This window comes from Antechinus flavipes, chromosome 1, assembly GCF_016432865.1.
Source record: "Antechinus flavipes isolate AdamAnt ecotype Samford, QLD, Australia chromosome 1, AdamAnt_v2, whole genome shotgun sequence".
NCBI classification, from domain to species: Eukaryota; Metazoa; Chordata; class Mammalia; order Dasyuromorphia; family Dasyuridae; genus Antechinus; species Antechinus flavipes.
In genome coordinates this window covers 637,262,203-637,281,632 of record NC_067398.1, presented here as the reverse complement: position 1 = coordinate 637,281,632, position 19,430 = coordinate 637,262,203, and the positions used below count along the sequence as shown (strand labels likewise).

The window sequence follows — 19,430 nt, the reverse complement described above, 5'->3', positions numbered from 1 at the left end:
TTATCTATGGTGTGCTTTAATAAGTTATAGTTTTCTTATTTATCCCTTTTAGGTAGATCTGTTTTTGCTTTTGCTTTATCTGAGATCAGAATTACTAGCCCAGCTTTTTTTTTTTTTTTTTTTTTGCTTTGAATGAAGTATAATAAATTCTGTTCTAGTCTTTTAATCTTACTCTGTATGTAACTCTGTTTCAAATGTATTGTTGGTTTTTTTTTTTTTTTTTAAACAACATTACAAGATCTGGTCTTTAATTCACTTAGACATTGGCTTCCATTTTATGGGAGAATTCATTCCATTCACATTCACAGTTATAATTAACAGCTGCATATTTCCCATCATGGTTTTTTTTTTTTCAGGTATTTTTATTTTTTTAAATTATTTTTAATAACTTTTTATTGACAGAACCCATGCCAGGGTAATTTTTTACAGCATTATCCCTTGCACTCACTTCTGTTCCGATTTTTCTCCTCCCTCCCTCCACCCCTCTCCCCAGATGGTAAGCAGTCCTTTACATGTTGAATAGGTTACAGTATATCCTAGATACAATATACATCATATGGTTTTGCCCAAAACTTTTCTTTTAGCTCAGAAGAATTCCCTTCTATCTCCTGCCCATGTCATTAAAAAAAAAAAATTCTTTTTTTTTTTTTTTCTTTTAGCAATGCAAAGAGGCAAGTTAATGTAGTGAAAAGTATGCCAACCCTGATTCTAGAGGACTGGAATTTAGGTCCAGCTTCTAAAAGTTACTTTGATGTGTAACCCTAGATAAATCACTGTCCCTTATTGTGTACAGTTTTCTTATCTTAAGAAAATTACTCTAATGCAGACCCTTATTGTCCATATACAACCTGTAGACGAAGCCTGCTAATTTCACCTTTGCAGACACTGTTGTCTCTCTTGTGCAGGCTCTCATTATCTCACACCTGGTCTATTAAAAGAGCCTGCTGGTGGGTTTACCTGCTTCAAGTCTCTCCCCACTCAAATCCAAACTCCATTCACTCCATAAAGTGCTTTTCCTAAAATGCAGGTTTGATCATGTCACTTTTCTATCTCACCTTGTAAATTCCAGTGGTTTGTATTTCCTTAGGATCAAATACAAAATAATGTGTTTGACATTCAAAATTCTTCATGACTCAGTTTCCTCCTACCTTTTCTGACTTCTTGTACCTTACCTCCTCAACATGTACTCTTGTATGCAGTTATATTGGTCTCTTGGCTATTTTACAAAAAGGGCATTCTCTTTGGTTGTCCCTTTTACTGAAACACTCTCCCTCCTTTTCTCTAACTACTGGCTTCTCTGGCTTCCTTTAAATCCTAACTAGAATCCCACCTTCAATAGGAAACATTTCTCAATCCCTTTTCATTCTAATGTCTTCCCTCTGTTCATTATTTCTCATTTATTGTTAGTTATATAATATCTCAGAGCCTAGCATATCAGAAGCCAGCACAATTAGAAGGTCCATGCACCCTGACAGACATAGGGACATTTGAAAATCTAAAAGCAAGGAAATGACTGTGATGCATTATTCTTTAACAATGGCAAGATATCCAAAAATGTTAAGGAACTTTAAGCAAACTTAGGTTATGTCTAGTTGAATCATACACTTTAGCTAACATTGCATCCTAAAACATGTATGATATTTTGAAGACAGAAAAAAAAAAACAGAGATAAATTTAAATGAATTAGGGGAACATAATTTAGAAGGATTCTTGGATACCAAATAGTCCAACATCTTCATTTTATAGATGACGCAATGGAAACTCAGAGTGGTTATATAACTTCGAATGTATAGTAGGCATCAGAAGCAGGATTTGAACCCTTTGCATCCCAAAGCCTCATAAGTCAATAAAAGAACCCAAGGTAAAAGGAAATAAGTATTTAGATCAAGGCTACAATGTTCCAGAGTGCTTTACAAAAATTATCTCTTTTGATCCTCACAACATCAATTCTGTAATATAGATGCTGTTGTTATCCTCATTTTACAGTTGAGGAAATTGAGGCAAACAAATGAAGTTATTATTTGGGTTCATATAACTAATAAGTGTCTGAGGCTGAGTTTGAACTTAGATCTTCTTAACTCCAGACTCAAACTTCATCCCACAGTGCCTAATGAATAATCCCATAGATGGTAGTATCATACATATTACATTAAATATTTTTGAAGCTTTGAATAGTCTATTCAGGTACTTATGTTGGGTAATAAGGAGGATTTGGAAGAAATACATGTGGTAGAAGAATATATACTATTTGCTTAGAGCTTACAGTGTCATAAAGAAAAAACTAAATATCAAACAAGTATCATTAATATGTGACATATTGAGAGTTAAAAGAAAATAATGTATAGTAAACTTTAAAGAGCTCAGAGATGAGAGCTCTGTCTGTGGTGATTAAAGGACTGATAAAATGTAAATAGTAAAAGAGGGATCAATGGGGCATGCTAAACTATAATTCTCTTCACCAATCAGTTGCTCATTCATTCTCAAATTGTGTCATCAGATAAACCATTAAGGAGAAAAGATATATACTATACCCTGAAAGTGTTAGAAATTGAGAAAGATCCAAATAGGCAGGAGAGAGATGAGAATGACCTCTTGTTTCAAATTAGCCAAGATTTACACTTAATTATTATATAAATAATTTCATATTTCTTAAGGGGAAAAATGGATAGGGGAGAATGCTACATAGGCAGGATTGATGAGAAGGCATATTATGCACACTCCAGTGCTGTCTCAAATAAGACTCAGTCTGGTAATCAGATTACTTTTTCACAACACAATGAAAGGGCACATATTTTATTCATCAAGTTTGGGACACTTTAGAGGTATAAGCTCCAGCTGGGTCCATGTGAATGTGAACAGTACTGTGATTTCTATTTCCCAGAAAAAACATGTTGAATCAGAGAATCTTTGAATCACAGGATATTAGAACTGAAATCCATTAATCAACAAACATTTATTGTATACCTACTCTGTGCTACATATTGTGCAAGTCTCTGGGAATACACAAGAAAATAAAATGAAAGATTTTATGATTCAAAGGCTTTATTTACATTCTCTTGGAGAAGATCTGGCACTCAGAATTAGAAGGGACTTAGGACATAGAATATAGGACTTGGATGATGCTAATGAAGATAGTAATGAATAATAATAATAGCTAGTATTTATGTAATGCTTCAAGGCTTTATTCAGTGTCATCTTTACAACAACCTTGGTGGTTATTTTGTTATTGTTCATTAGTTTGCAGTCATGTTTTACTCTTCATGACCTCATTTGGAGTTTTCTTAGTTTTCCATTTCTATGGAAACTAGCAGATGGGAAACTGAGGCAAATAGAGTTAAATGACTTGTGTAGGGTTACATAGCTAGTAAGCATATGATGCTGGATTTGAACTTGGGAAACTGTCTTCCTGACTCGAGGCTCAGTGTTCTACCTACTGTGCCACCTATCTAGTAGTGAGTATCTTGCTGTTATTAGCTCCATTTTATAGTTCAATATACTGAGAAATTCAGAGATTGTGATGTAACATGGGATCATGTAGTAAGTGTCTGAAGCAAGTTTCAAATTTAAGTCTTTTTGTCTCCATGTCCAACACTTTATTCACTTGATCCAGTCTCTTGATTTGATAGTTGAGGACATTAAATCTTCAAGAGAAGAAATGACTTCTTTTTTAATAGCAAAATTAGACTTAACTTCTTGATTAAGGTATATTCCTGTTGATGACAGTACCCTCCTTGTAGTTTCCCCTGTAATAAGCTAAAAAATTAGGTTACTGTAGACCTAAAGTTCTATGTTTACTGAATCATATTTGAATAGTGATAATATTTTGATCGCGCATGTGTGTGTGTGTGTGTGTGTGTGTGTGTGTGTTTGTGTAAGTGATGGTTATTTTTAAAATACAAATGCCTAAATGTTTGTATAAAATTTAGAGTGAAATTTGAGCTACCTCGGATGGTAACTATTTCTTTTTACGAACTCATCCACTTTAGTATCATAGGAGGGACTGACAAGTACTTGACCTTTAAGGTCAAGAATGGAGAAGAGATACCCATGGAGATGCTGCTATTACTTGGTCTGGTGCCATCCCCTCTTGAGGATTTCTAAGTGCTAAGAAATTGACAGAGAACAGGACTGAACTATTGTATTGGTCAGGTATTGATCAAATTTTAGATTCTCAAAATAATGGACTATTTGAGTTAGAAGAGACCACAGAGGTTTTTCATGGTCTACAATTCCATTCTGGGCTTGAATATTATATGATGAGAAATCTTATTCCATTACAACCTTCTAGAACAACTTGAACATTTTTATTTATTCTCATGATTTAAGAAAGTGTCCAATTTCCAAGTAACAGGAGTCCATACACATTGAAATTAAATGAGAAATGTTCAGTAAATAAAACTACAATTCAATATAGATAACGTTAATTTGTGTGTTTTTTTGGTCCCATAAGGATTAGTTTCTATTTGATAGCACTAACATAAGACATAGAATAATTGAATCTATTGCCAGATATAAGGCCTTTGTTAATTAATATTACCTTAATGATAAATTTGTCAGAGTAACTTTAGTTATCTGGCAACCTCTGAGGGAAGAGCCTCACAAATTTTGTTGAAAGGAATACTGTCATGTCCTGATGATAAGGACTTTTCTTGGCTTAGACTCCTTGGCTAGGGAATGAGGAAGGGCCATCAAAATATGCTTTGACTAGAGTTTTTTTTTTTTTTTTTTTAACTTGCCTTTTCTCAGGTTTTAAACTTCAGCTCTATTAAACAGTTTTTAAAAATCAAGTAAAATTTACTTTAACTTACACTTAGAGTTCATCAATTATCTCTATAGATGGACAGCATTTTTTTCATGTTGAATCCTTTGAAACTGACTAGTTGATCAGTAGAATAAGTTAGTTTCACGAAGTACATTAGTCAATGACTATAGTAATCTAGTGTTTAATAAACCCAAAGACTCCAGCTTTTGAGAAAAACAATTATTATTTGACAAAAATTGCTGGGAAAATTGGAAATTAGTATGGCAGAAACTAGGCATTGACCCACAACTAACAGCCTATACTAAGATAAGGTCAAAATGAGTTCATGATATAGACATATTATAAGCAAATTAAAAGAATGAAGTCTACCTGTCAGATCTGTGGAAAAGGAAGGAATTTGTGGTCAAACTAAAACTGGAGTACATAATGGAATGCAAAATGGATAATTTTGTTTATATTGAGTTAAATTTTTTTGTACAAACAAAACCAATACAGACAAGATTGGAAGAAGCAATAAATTGGGGGAAAATTTACATTAAAATGTTCTGATAAAGACCTAATTTCTAAAATATATAATTGACTCAAATTTATAAGAATACAAGTCATTCTCCAATTGATAAATGGTCAAAGGATATGACCAGACAATTCTCAAATGAAGAAATTGAAACCATTTCTCCTTATGTGAAAAGGTGCTCTAAATCTCTATTGATCAGAGAAATGCAAATTAAGATTACCCTGAGGTACTACTACATACCTTTCAGATTGGATAAGATAATAGGAAAAGATAATGACAAATGTTGGAGGGATGTGGGGACACTAATTCATTGTTGGTGGAGTTGGGAACTGATTAATCATTCTGGAGAGCAATTTGGAACTATGCCCAAAGGGCTATCAAACTGTACATACCATTTTATCCAGTATTTCTACTGGACCTGTATCCCAAAGAGATCATAAAGAGATCCACATATGCAAAAATGCTTATGGCAGCTCTTTTTGTAGTGACAAAAACCTGGAACCTGAGTGGATGTCCATCAGTTGGAGAATGGCTGAATAAGTGATGGTATATGAATATAAGAATATATTATGAATATATGATATGAATATGTAACATATATGAATATAATAATAAAGAATATATAATATGAATATAATAATAAAGAATATATAATATGAATATAATGTTCTATAAGAAACAATCAGCAGGATGGTTTCAGAGAGACCTGGAAAGACTTACATGAACTGATTCTAAATGAAATAAATAGAACCAGGAGATCATTGTACACAAAATTATATGATGATCAATTCTAATGGACATTGTTCTTTTCAATAAGATGATTCAAACCAGTTCCAATGGTTTTGTGTTGAAGAAAGCCATCTGCACCCAGAGAGAGGAATATGGGGACTGCATGTGGCTCACAAGATACTGTTTTTGCTCTTTTTGTTGTTTGCTTGCATTTTGTTTTCTTTCTTATCTTTTTACTTTTTGATGTGATTTTTCTTGTGCAGCATAATTGTGGTAATGTGTATAGAATTGCACATGTTTAACAAATTAGATTACTTGTCGTCTAAGAAAAGGGGTGGGGGAAATGGAGAGAAAAATTGGAACATAGGTTTTGCACGGGTGAATGCTGAAAAATATCAATCTATATGTTTTGAAAATAAAAATCTTTAGTAATTAAAAAAATTAAAAAAAAAAAAACCTCTTTGTACCTACATGTGCAGTGTCACTACTGAATCAGTATCCTAAAAAGATAATAAAATAGGGGAAAGGACTCATATGTGGAAAAAAATGTAACAGCTCTTTTTTATAGTGGCAAGGAATTGAAAACTGATTGGATGCCTATCAATTAGGGAATGGCTGAATAAGTTATGATATTTGAATTAATAGAACATTATAGAACTATAAGATATGATGAGTAGGGTGAGACAATTCCAATAGACTTGGGAAGGAAAAATGCCATCTGCATCCAAAGAGAAAACTATAAAGACTGAATATGGATTGAAGCATAATATTTTCATCTTTTGGAAGGTTTGTTTGCCTTTTCTTTCTTGTGTTTTTTTCCTCTTTTCTATGATTTTTTCTTGTACAATATGAAAAAGAAGGAAACATTTATCAAATTGCTTGCTGTCTAGGGAGGGAGGGAGGTAAGGTAGGAAGAAAAATTTGGAACACAAAATCTTACAAATTGAATGTAAGAAACTGTCTTTAAATTCATTTGTAACAATAAAATAATGTTCAGGGAAAAATAACAGTGATTTAGATAATTGTTTTAAAAATGACTATAATTAACTTTGATTATTTTTGCTTCTGAAAGTCGCCTCTTCATATCCCTTGACCACTTATGAATTGTGAAATGATCTTATTTTTATAATTGACTCACTTCCCCATATATTTGAGAAAGACGGATTTTATCAGAGAAATTTTCCTTTATTTTAAAAATATTATTTCATTATCTATGTTTTTTTTTTAAAGAAAAATGTAGTTTGCCTGATAATTTCTTTTAATTAAGTCTATTTTCTTTCTTGCTTGCTTGCTTTCTTGCTTTTGCTTTATCTGAGATCATGATTGCTACCCCTAGTGTGTTATATTTTGTTTTAACTCTGTTTCAAATATATTTCTTGTAAACAAGATATTGTTGGATTCTGGTTTTTAATCCATCCTGCAATCTACTTCCATTTTGTGGGTTCAGATCATCTCTGTCTCTGTCTGTCTGTCTGTCTCTGTCTGTCTCTTTATCTTTCTGTCTTTCTCTTATCCTTCCTCAAAAATATGTTTTGCTTCTGACTGCTGCCTCCCTTAATCTGCCATCCCTTTTATCAAATCACAGCCCCTGCCATATCTCTTGTCCCCCTTTCCTCATATTTCCTTATTGTGTAAGATAGATTTCTATGCCCAATGGAATCTATACATATTTTTTTCTCTCTTTGAACCAATTCCATTGAGAGTGAGGTTCAAACAATATTTGCCATACCTCAATTTCCTCCTATATTATAAAAGCTCTTCCTTACATTCCTCTTTTACGGAAGCAAATTTCCCCCATTCTCTCTCCCAGGTGTCTTCTCCTGGTACATTCCTCTTCCTTATCTCCCCTCCCACCTTTTTTTGAAACCGTCCCAACATAATCATTCACTCCTGTGTAGATATAGACTACTTTAAATTATCCTACTAAAGATATACTTCTTTTAAAAAAAAATTGGGGGGGTCATTTTAATTTATTTTGATAGCAAACGATTGGAAATTATTGTACATCAGTACATTTAGGATCACCCTTAGCTATCATAAAGACAGAATTCTTAAGAATTACATGAATCATCTTCCTAAAGAGGAATGTCACCGTTTAACTTTATTAAGTCTCTTATTATTTATTTATATTTATATACTTATATTTATCTATTATGTTTCTCTTGAGGCTTCTATTTGAATGTCAAGTTTTCTATTCGACTCTGGTCTTTTCATCAGCAATACTTGAAAGTCCTTTAATTAAATGTTCGTTCCATATACCCCTCTCCCCCTTCATCACTTTTGCCTCCCCTTCCCCTCTTATTATACTCCATTTTACTGGGTCGGTTATTTTTAATTGCAATTCTAGTTCCCTTCTCTTTCAGAATATAATATTCCAAGTGCTCCATTCAATTAATGTTGATGCTCCAAAATCCTGTGAGATTCTGATTGTGGCTTCAAAATATTAGAATTGTTTCTTTTTGGCTATTTGCAATATTTTCTCATTGACATGGGAATTTTGAATTTTGGCTATAATATTCTTGGGAGTTTTAATTTGGGAATCTCTTTCAGGAGGTAATTGGTTCATTCTTTTTAAATATATATATATGTTTGTTTATTTAAAACAAACACAAATGAAAAACCCCAAAACCTTGTCATGTGTAAGACAAAACATGAGAGGATTCAAAATATGAGACAATAAATTTCTTTTTCAGCAAACCTATATAATAAATATTATACATTGTTGTCAGAGTCATCCATCTTCATTTCCTTGTAGGGTTTTGTTTTGTTTTTTGGTGGTTGTTCTATGCTGTGCACTTTTTTATTTATTCTTTCTTCTCTCTTTTCTCCTCTCCCAACCTCCCACAAGAAAGCTACCATTAAACAAATACACACACACAAACACACATTTGTGTGAGTATACATACATATGCATAAAAGCATACACATATAATTATCTATAATCATATACATATATATACATACATATATATATATATATATATATACATATATACACACATATAATTGTATACATCTATGTAAAGCCATGCTATACATATTTGTCCTCTATTTCTCTGAAGGTAAATAACATCATTCTTCTTAGGTTCAAGTCTTTCCATATTTTTCTAAATCTCCCCAAATATATTTTCTCACAAGATAGCCATATTCCAGTCTTTTACTATCTAGTTATTTTTAACTATTACAATATTGTCTAGAAAAAATGTTGATTAATATGGCTGAAATAATTTCCCTATTTTTCTTTTTTGATTAACTGTATTTTAGCTTTAATTTTGTCTGAGATGTATGATTTACTACCCTGGATACTTTCAATATTTTTAGCCTCTGATCTAGATATTGGAGCCATTTTCCAAGATCTTTTTGTTTCTTTGTAGTCTAATAATTCTTAAATTATCTCTCCTTCATCTATTTTCCAAGTCGATTGTTTTTTGAATAAGAAATTTCACATCTTCTTCAATTTATTTATTCTTGTGACTTTGTTAAATTTTTTTCTTGATATGTCATGAAGTGACTAACTTCTCTTTGTCCAAATATAATTTTTAATAAATTATTTTCTTCTTTGAGTTTTTGTATTTCCTTTTCCATTAGTTCAATTCTGATTTTAAACAAATTGTTTTCTTCAATGAATTTTTGTACCCATTTTTCTATTTCTCCTATTCTGTATAGAAAGGAGTTCTTTTCTTCAGGTAATTATTTTCCTTTTTTTTTTTAACCATTAGACCAATTGTGTTTTTGAAGATATTATTTTTTTAGTCTCTCTCTCTCTCTCTCTCTCTCTCTCTCTCTCTCTCTCTCTCTTTCTCTCTTTCTCTTTATCAATCTGTTAATTTAAAAAAAGTATTTTTCTTGCATCACTCTTCTTTTCCCCCAATTTTTCCTCTATCACTCATTGTTTTCTTGAACTACTCTAATAGTTCTGATTGGGTTTTTTTACAATTAGCATTTTTGGAAGCTTTGCATGTAGCTGTTTTCATGAGTTTGTCTTGGTTCTTCCTGCTACTATAGAAGTTTTATATGGTCTTTCTGTTAGTTTACTTGCTCATTTTCCCAAGCTATTTTTTCATTTTGAACTTTTTGTTAAAGAATTCTGTGCTCATAAAAGAGGGAAAAGGACCTACATGTGCAAACATGTTTATAGTAGCATTTTATGGTGATAAGGAATTGGAAATTGAGTAGATGCCTATCAATTGTGGAATGATTGAATAAGTTATGACATATGAATGTAATGGAACACTATTGTTCTATAATGAACAGGCTAATTTCAGAAAAGCCTTGAAAGACTTACATGAACTGATGTTGAATGAAGTGAGCAGAATCAGAGGAATATTGTACATAGTAACAGCAAGACTGTGATAATCAATTATAATAGCTCTTATCAGCAATAGAGTGATCCAAGATAATTACAATAGACTTTGGATGGAAAATGTTATCTGTATTGAAAGAAAGAACTATGGAGACAGAATGTAGATCAAAGCACAGAATTTTCCTCTTTTTGTTTTATTTTCTTTTTTTAAAAAATCATTTCCATTTTTTTCTAATTTTTCTTTCCCAACATCACTCGGATGAAAAATATGTTAAAATGATATGAACATGTATTACCTATATCAGATTGCTTGCTGTCTTGAGGAGTAGGGAGGTAAGGTAGGAACAGAGGAAAAAACTGGAACTCAAATCTAAAAAAAATGAAAGTTGAAAACGATCTTTAATTGTAATTTGAAAAGTAATATGCTACTAAAATAAAATTTAAAAGATTAGGCTCTGGGCACCCTTTAGGTTTGGGCCCATAGCTGGTGCTACTGCTGTATGTGCTCAGGGCTGGTCCTCATCTGAGTATCAGATGAGGTATCACAGATTTCTCTTGACAACTTTATAAGTTGTCTTAGGCTGGGAAAATATATCACTCTGATCTTTTGTTGGATCTGTCACTCCAAAATTTGATTTGAGGAGCTGTTTTAAAATTATTTGGAGGAAAATATTAGGAGAGTTTAGCTGAGTTGCTACCTGCATTCTATCATCTTGCCTATCAGCAACTGATTAATTCTTTGTATGTAAGGTCATCTTCTTTTACAGGGTTGTTGTTATTAAGTAATGGATGGAAATCCAATTGTTAAATCAGGAAAGGGATAATATTTGAGACAAAGCAAGCAATGTTAGAAATAAAACCATGAAGGTCTAAGACAATAGTAAAAGTTCAGCAGACAAAGACTTTCTAAAGTTTTTTCTAGAGCTTTATGTTTGTGGAGGGGACTTTTCAGAATAAGCCTAGAAACCAAGGGTAGAGCCAGAATGAATTTAGTGGGTTTACAATAAGACTATGTTTATAATATGTTACGGTGTGAGATGGTAAAAGATTCAAAATTTACAACCAGAGCATGAAGTGTTCTTATAACAAAGTCCCTAAATTGAAGCTTTGCAGATTTTCTCTAAATTCAAACACATAAAAACCAAGGATAGGTGGTTGTACTGGAAGGGAAATGAGTATAATTCTGGTATCATAGTTGTTCTCTTCCTAGACAAAGAGGCAAAATGCCTAAAATCCCAAGAATTGTAGAAGCATTTAACTGCAAACGAAGGACACAGAGTCACATTCAACCTCACAGAAAACTTTTGTGAAATTATGTTCTTGGAAATGCTGATGCATCATTGAATTTCAGTTACTAAAATTAAGCAAAGGGAGAAAAAGAAAAGAAAAAAAAAACACCTTTGCCCCTGTATGTCAATTCTGAAATATTCCATTATCATTAAAATTTACTTAATGAGTTCTAGGAAAATTGCTGTTAAGTGGGTACAGAATTATTAAGTTTTCATTATTTTAAGCAGAAGAGAAAATGTAAAAAAAATAAATAAACCTTTATATAGGCTGTTAGATTCATGTATCAGTGAAGAAGCTTAATGATGTTTTTTTTTTTTCATTTTTCTTGCTTCATTTAAAAAACACAGCATTCCCTTCAGCCTTTAACTCCAAACTTCACTGCCTCCTCTTCCTTGAAACTTTCTCATAAGCTTGGATCTGAAAAGAGTTAAGAGCTCATACAATCTAACTCCATGGTACAGGTGATGAAACTGAAGATCTTTATAAGTGAATGACTTGTCTAAAATCACTCAAATGGTTTGTTGCAGAGCCAGAAATGAAATTAAACATTTCTGCCCCTCAGTGGAGTGCTCTTTGCAAAATGCCGCTCCTGCCTTGCTTCAATGTATCTCTTTCTTTCCAACAATCACATTCTACCTATATAGTCTTTATTTCTCTATTAACTATAAATCCTTCAATGGATTATGTCTGCTTTCAGGCAAGAGACTGTATGTATCATTGCTTATGGATTGCAGGAGCAAGAAGGGACCTTTGAGATTATTTTGTCCCTCCTTCATTTTTCATACAGAGCAGCTGAATCTCTGAGACGTTAAGTATTGTCATCCTGAAATAATAATTAATAATAGTAGCTAGAATTTACATAGATTTATGATTTGCAAAACTTGTTTCCTATTATTTTATATGATTCTTATAATATATATAGTAGGTAGGTCCTTTTGTTATTCATATTTTATAATTGAGGAAATGAGATAGACAAAGGCTCAGTGACTAATGTGCCCAGAGAAACACATTCAGTTAGCATCTGAAGCAGAATCTGAATTCATATCTTCCTGACTTCAGGTCCGGTGCTCTAACCATTGTGCCATGTGCCTGTCTGATGTATTAGAATCAGAAGTGATTTTAACTCAGGTTCTCTGACACTAAATTCATGGGCTTTTTTTTTGGTTTTTTTAGATATTAATGTTTAAGCTTTGACTCTGACATCATCAATGGTTAGCCTACTGCCTTATACAAAGTACACATTACTCTAAGCGTATGGCTTCTTCTGTGTCTGATTCAGATAATTCTAAATGTGTCAATGGCCTTCCCTACATCTTTCATAAGGAGTGTATGGATACACTTAACATGAGTTATCTAGATAATGCCATAAATAGATAGAATGCCAGGTCTGAGTTCAAAAATATTCATCTTCCTGAGTTCAAATGTGACCTCAGGCACTTACCAACTATAGGACCCTGACCAAGTCATTTAATTTCTGTTTAATTCAGTTTCTTTATCTACAAAATGAATTGGAGGAGGAAATGACACACCACCCCAGGATCTCTGCCAAGAAAACTCCAAATGGAGTCACAGAGAGTCAACAAGAGCACTTCATGCTACTCAGCACTCTCTTGACATTCTTTGGATACCAGTGGAGTACCTAGGTTGTTTGTCTGTTACCTTCACTTTGCCAAACACCTGATCCATTTTTTTTCTATTTTTTCCTCTTTAAATCAACATTTCTCTAAGGAGATATTTCATATAACTTTTCATACCTAATTCTGTGTTTGTAATGTTTTGCAGTCAATTTATGCCCCTCATGCTCTTCTCCCTTGCCCTGTGGTGGAACCCAAAATTCATTGCTTCCAAGACAGTAGTTTTTTTTATGAGATTCAGCTTTATAACATCTCCAGAAAAATGTTCCCTTTATAAAATAGAGGTTTTCATTTCAGAAAAAAAGGTAGAAGTCATTCAAAGAATCAAGCAATTTTCCAACAGCAACCCATTTTGTATTCCTCCTTTTAAATTCTGAATCCAGCCTATTGTTCAATTACAGTATCTGTCCCAGATATTTGTACTGATGAATAAGTTCTGTGGGTTTTCCATTCTGTATATCATTATCTGTCAATATGAATTTTCCAGTGAATCAATGAGCATTCTACAACAGCATTATAGATTTGCTGTAGTTGCTATCATGTATTCCTCAACCACAAGCATCCAGAGGACTTCACTATCTAGAGGGACAGCCTCTTTGATTTTGATTTTATTCTGGGCATCTTCCATAATAGCAGTATACACCTTGGGCAACATAGGTCTTTGCACTTTTTACTTTGCTTGATATTAATGTGTTGTCAAATTTATATTTCTTGTTATATTTCAAGGAATCATGTTTAATTTTGAAATATTCATGAAAGATACTGCTATAGGAGCCATTAAGGCAGCATTTTGTTCTACTTGGATCAATGGCTTTTTTTTTTAAAGACACTAACTTTTTTCATTTTATTTTTATTTGTGGAATAAAACAATCATTTCTATAACTAGTATAATAAAAAGATGAATGCACAAGAAATTGCAAATCAATTATGTGCAGCTTGTTATTGCTTTTAAATATATAAAAAGTGCTTATATGTATGTATATAAACGTGTGTGTGTGTGGGGGGGGGAGATAGAGACATAGAGAAAGCAAGAGTGAGAGAATGGGAGAGAGTGAGAGGGAGGGAGGGAGAGACAGAGACAGAGAGAGACAGAGAGAGTGAGAGTAAGAAAAAGGGGAAGGGAGAGACAGAGACAGACAGACAGAGACAGAGACAGACAGACAGAGAAAGTGAGTGTGAGAAAGCAAGAGTGAGAGTAAGAAAAAGGGAGAGAGAGATGCAGAGAGACAGAAAGATATAGAGATAGAGACAGAGAGACAGAAAGTGAGAGAGTGAGAGTGAGAGCAAGAGAGGGAGGGAAAGAGGGAGAGATGAATCTTTGTGGTCAACAAACTTTTAGTACAGAGGGGTCTTTCCTTTGCAATTCTCTTCACTTTTAAATTAGTCTCTGTGCTTGTAATAATTTGTGCTCTTAGAAAATAACATTTGTAAATGACTACTTATTGTTTTCTTGTATTTCTGTGAAGGATGTTCTTGTTCATGTGCATAGATTATTCTATGAATTTTTGTACCGATAAGAAATACATTATGGAACCCATGATTTATTAATATTCTTTAAGAAATTTTTTCTTTGGGTGGGAAAGAATGAAGGAGAGGTTTAGTAATAAGCCCCAGTTTTCTACACTTCTTTGTTATCTTTTCCTATAAAAAACTTTGAATATTAATTACTCAAGACATTGTAAGTGCTTAATAAGTATTGAATTGAATTGGCTAAAAACAACAACAAAGTTAGAAGTATCTAGAGAAACATTGTACTGTAGTAGAAATAACAGTGGAGGGGCTGGGAGTTAAGAGAATTAATGTCTTAATCTTGGCTCTGCCACTAATTTTTATGACTTCTCAGGGCTTCAGTCTTTCTCTTTTCTAGAAAGTGATTTGGCCCGCGGGCTGTAGTTTGAGGACCCCCGATTTATTAGATCATCATTAAAGAGTCTTTCAAATTCCAGTGGGTTGTGGTCTGACATTCTTTAAACTCAAGCATTCTATGTGTCGAGTCCATCTACATCTAATGCTGTTTTCTAATATCTCTTCTACTTCTTACCATTCTAAGATCCTTTCTAAGTTTAACATTCTATTGTCTTGTTTTGTTCTTATTCAAAAAGGTAATTATTGCCTCAGATTGTGTTGTTCATACTGCTGGAATCTCCTTTGCCCTCTTAATCTGCCTCTATCCTTCTTTATAGATATATTGGCTATCATAGTGGATCACTTATTATCCATGTTGATGGTAGTATCTATATACTTATAAAATCATAGATAGTTTGAAATATTTGTAATATTGATGCTATAAATGTGTATTACATATTGAAAGTCTACAGAATGCTCACGCTCTACCATTTCTTTAAGAACTCCAACATCTGCATTGCTCTACATTTTCATGGAAGAGATGGGGAGACTTAATGGCCTGTTACTGTGTTTCTTTCCAATGAATATGTATTTAAACAGGTCTGTTTGCTTATTCTCCACATCCTGTTTGCCAGAGGGTTTGGCCTCTTGCCTGATTTAAAGAGCTGACCTGACTTTGGTTTTGTGTTTGCTGGGCTCTGCTCCATTGCCAATTTTGTTTTCTCCCACTTATTTTTGGGCAGGTTTTGACCTGATGGATTTATTCAGTGTGAAGGACATCTTGGGGAAGAAAGAAGGTGGTACTCAGAGTTCTTATGTCCGAATGGGATCATATCCTGTGGTGCAAAGGACTGAGTAAGTATTACTGACTCCCTGCTGCCCTCCTTCCTAGAACAGCCCTCCAACTAGCCTTAGGTAAGATGAGAGAAGGGGACTAACTGACAACAATTATTGGCTTTAGTGATGACAAAGGCCATTGCCTGACTTGTGGGCAGAATGCTTCAAGGTGTGGAAGCCAACAAATCTCCTACCTGGATTTTGGGATTGCTAATTATTCTCTTGATTGTCTCTTTTTCCTTTTTTTTTTTTCTGGTTTCTGATGTTTTTAAAAGAATACCAAGATACAAATTAAGATGCATTCATGACTTCAATGGGGTTTGTTTGAGGACCCAATATGTGCCCAGAATTAGTCTAGGGGTTGAAGAGTATAAATAAGATCATACAAACCTTACCATTAGTGGTCCTTCTGTTCTCTGGTCTTAGGATCCTTTGGATGGCCTGTTAGACTACAGGAAGATTTTGGGTTGATGTCTTCAAGCAATTTGAGTGTGAAATCGTGTCCAAACTCTTTTTGTCATAATGACTTCTTTTGAATATATAATTCTTTCAATAAAACTTTTTGTAGCTTCTATTTTACATAAGTCATTATGCAATATGGAGGGAAATGGATCACAAAAACACTTTTTGAAGAAGATCACATTTGAGATGAACCTTGACATATATATAGTGTTTTTTTAAGTGAGCAGATCACTTATAACATGGTCCTTGAAGGATGAGTAGGATTCCAAAAGACAGAGTGATTGAGTTCATTCCAGACTTGAAGAGAGAAGTAGTAAAACTAAAAGGTGGGACAGCATAATATGGAACACATAGCTTTTTCATTTATCTAGAGCTAAATGCGAGCATTTGAATTGAGCATTAATTTTGTTCAGGGCAAGTATAGTAAGTAATGTTCAGAAGATAACTTTAGGTTATGTGCTTTTACAACTTTGTACTTGCTAACTTTGAAATTAATTTGCCATTTCTTGGTTTTGTCCCATACTTAGCCATTTCAGATCTGTGTCTATATACAAACACATAGAATATTACATATATGTAATAGTACATAAATGAATAAATAGTTCATCACATACCCATATATTATTATTAGAAGTAGTAGTAATAGTAGTAGAGTCTACATATAAAATAGACTTGGCAAATGACATACTATTTTAATTAAAATAGTCTCCATAGCTTTCTCATCAAAATAGTGCCATTAAACATCAGCCCAGTAATATCATTTTTCTCTGTTTTCATCCCCCCACCCATCTTTACCCATGACATGTAAGAATGAGTGGAGGGAAGACATACTATAGAACTTCAGACCCACTTTAGGGAAATTATGATATCAAGGAAAGGTAGGAGAGTAGTATTTGGGAGTCAGCAAATCTTAGTTCTCATTCAGTTTCTTACCACTACTAAGTTGTGCCTCTGGGAGACTTAACACATTGTAGTTATCAGAAATGATAAACTTATTGCAAATATGTTTAATCAGATTGCCTTCCCACCCTGCTGATGGTAGGGATCTGGGGCTTAAAGGAAGGAATAATAGCTTGATGGCAGAATGGATAAGGCATTCTAAAGTATGTCTTTTAAAAATTCATTTATTCATTTAATTTTTAAAAAAGATTTTTATTTTAGGTTTGAATTCCACGTTATAGCTTTCTTTCCCTTGTTATCTCCCCCTCATCCCTGAGATGATAAGCAATGATATATATGTTATCCATGTGCAATTAATCATTTTGTACAAGAATATTTCAGTAAAAGAAAAAAAAAATGAGTACTGGAGTAAGTACTGGAGTAAAGTTTATGTTTTACCTGTAAATATGAGGAAAAAGCCCTAACCATACTATAAAATAGGTTAAAGGTTGCTTTGTAGTATAGTAAAAGAAAATGTTGAGTTGGGAGATAGAAAACTTGGGTCTAAAGCACAGCATTTTCTGCCTCCTAGCTGAGTGAGCTTGCAGGCAAGCCATTTCTAAATGATTTTCAGTATTTCTGAACCTAAGTATTCTGACCTCTAAAATAGGGATAGCAATACTTGTACTAATCTGCCTCTGGAGGACATTTTGAGGAAAAATATTTTGCTGTATTTTATGGAGATGGGCTGTTGTAATCATCTCTGTTGCCAACTTTTTTTTGTTCTGTTTCTTTGGGTTTCACTACCATTCCTTTTGCCATACTTGTCTCTGACAGTTTTAGAACTGTCTCTTCATCCCTGTCCCTGTCTGTGTTGTTTCTCTTCCCTTGGAGGTACTGATTGATACTAGGAGAAAGAAACCCAATTGAGGAAAGTAACTCTGATATGTTCAATTAATCATCAGTCAGTTATTTAACATACTGTGTGCCAAGTACTGTGCTAGATGCTGGAGGTACAAAAAGACAAATGATGGTCTTTGATCTCAAGGAGTTCCCAGTATAATGAGGAGGAAATAGGTTTACCTGCCCAAGACTTGGTTTTATATGTTCACGTGGGCCCTCTAGAAATATAACCCAGTTTTCTAATATGTCATCTTACCCAGGACAGGGACAACATATGACAGAGTTTAGAAAAATGCCAGACTAGAGCGATGACTACTTTTATATAGAAGGAAAAGGTTAGATACATAAACTGAGAACTCAGCAAGCTTAAATCAAAAGGCCAGGCTGGGTTGGTACCTTGGTTTCTTTAAAAGATTAAAGAGTGAAAGAATGAGATGGTTGTAAGAGAATGTAGACAAAATTATAGAAGTAGAGATTAAACATGAAAGGAAGAACCAGATCAAGAGTCAAGAAGTGAATCTGATTCCTTACCATTTCAGGGAGGGGGCAAGGATGGATTGAATTTGGAACTCAAAACTTTTAAAAAATATTTAAAATTGTTTTTAACATGTAATTGGGGAAAATCATCTACACACATATTAAAAAGTCAACAAGTGAGACATGTTAGAAAAAGGGAATGTTTTTCTGATCCAATTTGTCTTTTTCACTTTCTGTGGGGATGCCAGGACCTTACATTTCTTACTTACATCCTGTGTTGATGTGCCTTTGTTATCCTTGACTGATTGTCTATATTATTTCCTGTCTCAGTTAATCCAATAAGGCACTGAAAAGTGACAGCAATTATGGGGATTTCAGGATTTTTTTTTTTTTTGCTGGGTTGGATCAGTGGGGGAGATCCTTTTAAGGAAGATGCTGTTTGAGGGTCCCACAAGAGCCTCCTACACATAGTTTGCAGCCCATACCCAGCATCAATGCATGAGGGACTGTTGACAGATGAAACAGGACAGATGAAATTCCATTGTCTCCTTTTTAAAAAAATGTGGAATATATGTGTGACTAACTCAGGGCAAAGAGAGAGGCAACATTGAATAGAATTATCAAACCAAGGTAATGATTTTGTTGTTTGTGCAGGTATACAAATATCTTGATTTCCTGATGACCATGTTTTAAAGCTCTCTTTTTTTCATATAGTTACAAGGGATATTTTTCATTAAATTCCTCCTTTCTCATCCTGCTGAATAATTTCCTAATGAGAGCATTTCTTTTTTTTTT

The 19,430-nt window shown here is 33.5% G+C and overlaps 1 protein-coding gene across 1 annotated transcript in view; it reads left to right on the top strand.

The window, feature by feature from the left end:
• The window catches only part of LOC127544487 (collagen alpha-1(XXII) chain-like), a 116,615-nt gene extending 100,148 nt beyond the window's left edge, over window positions 1–16,467 (top strand). Inside the window, exons 4-5 of the mRNA XM_051971139.1 lie at window positions 15,821–15,932; window positions 16,341–16,467. Of these exons, the coding sequence (XP_051827099.1) occupies window positions 15,821–15,932; window positions 16,341–16,362 (134 nt within the window). The 3' untranslated portion in view covers window positions 16,363–16,467. The remainder of the gene's footprint in view (window positions 1–15,820; window positions 15,933–16,340) is intronic.
• Window positions 16,468–19,430: the final 2,963 nt, after the last annotated feature.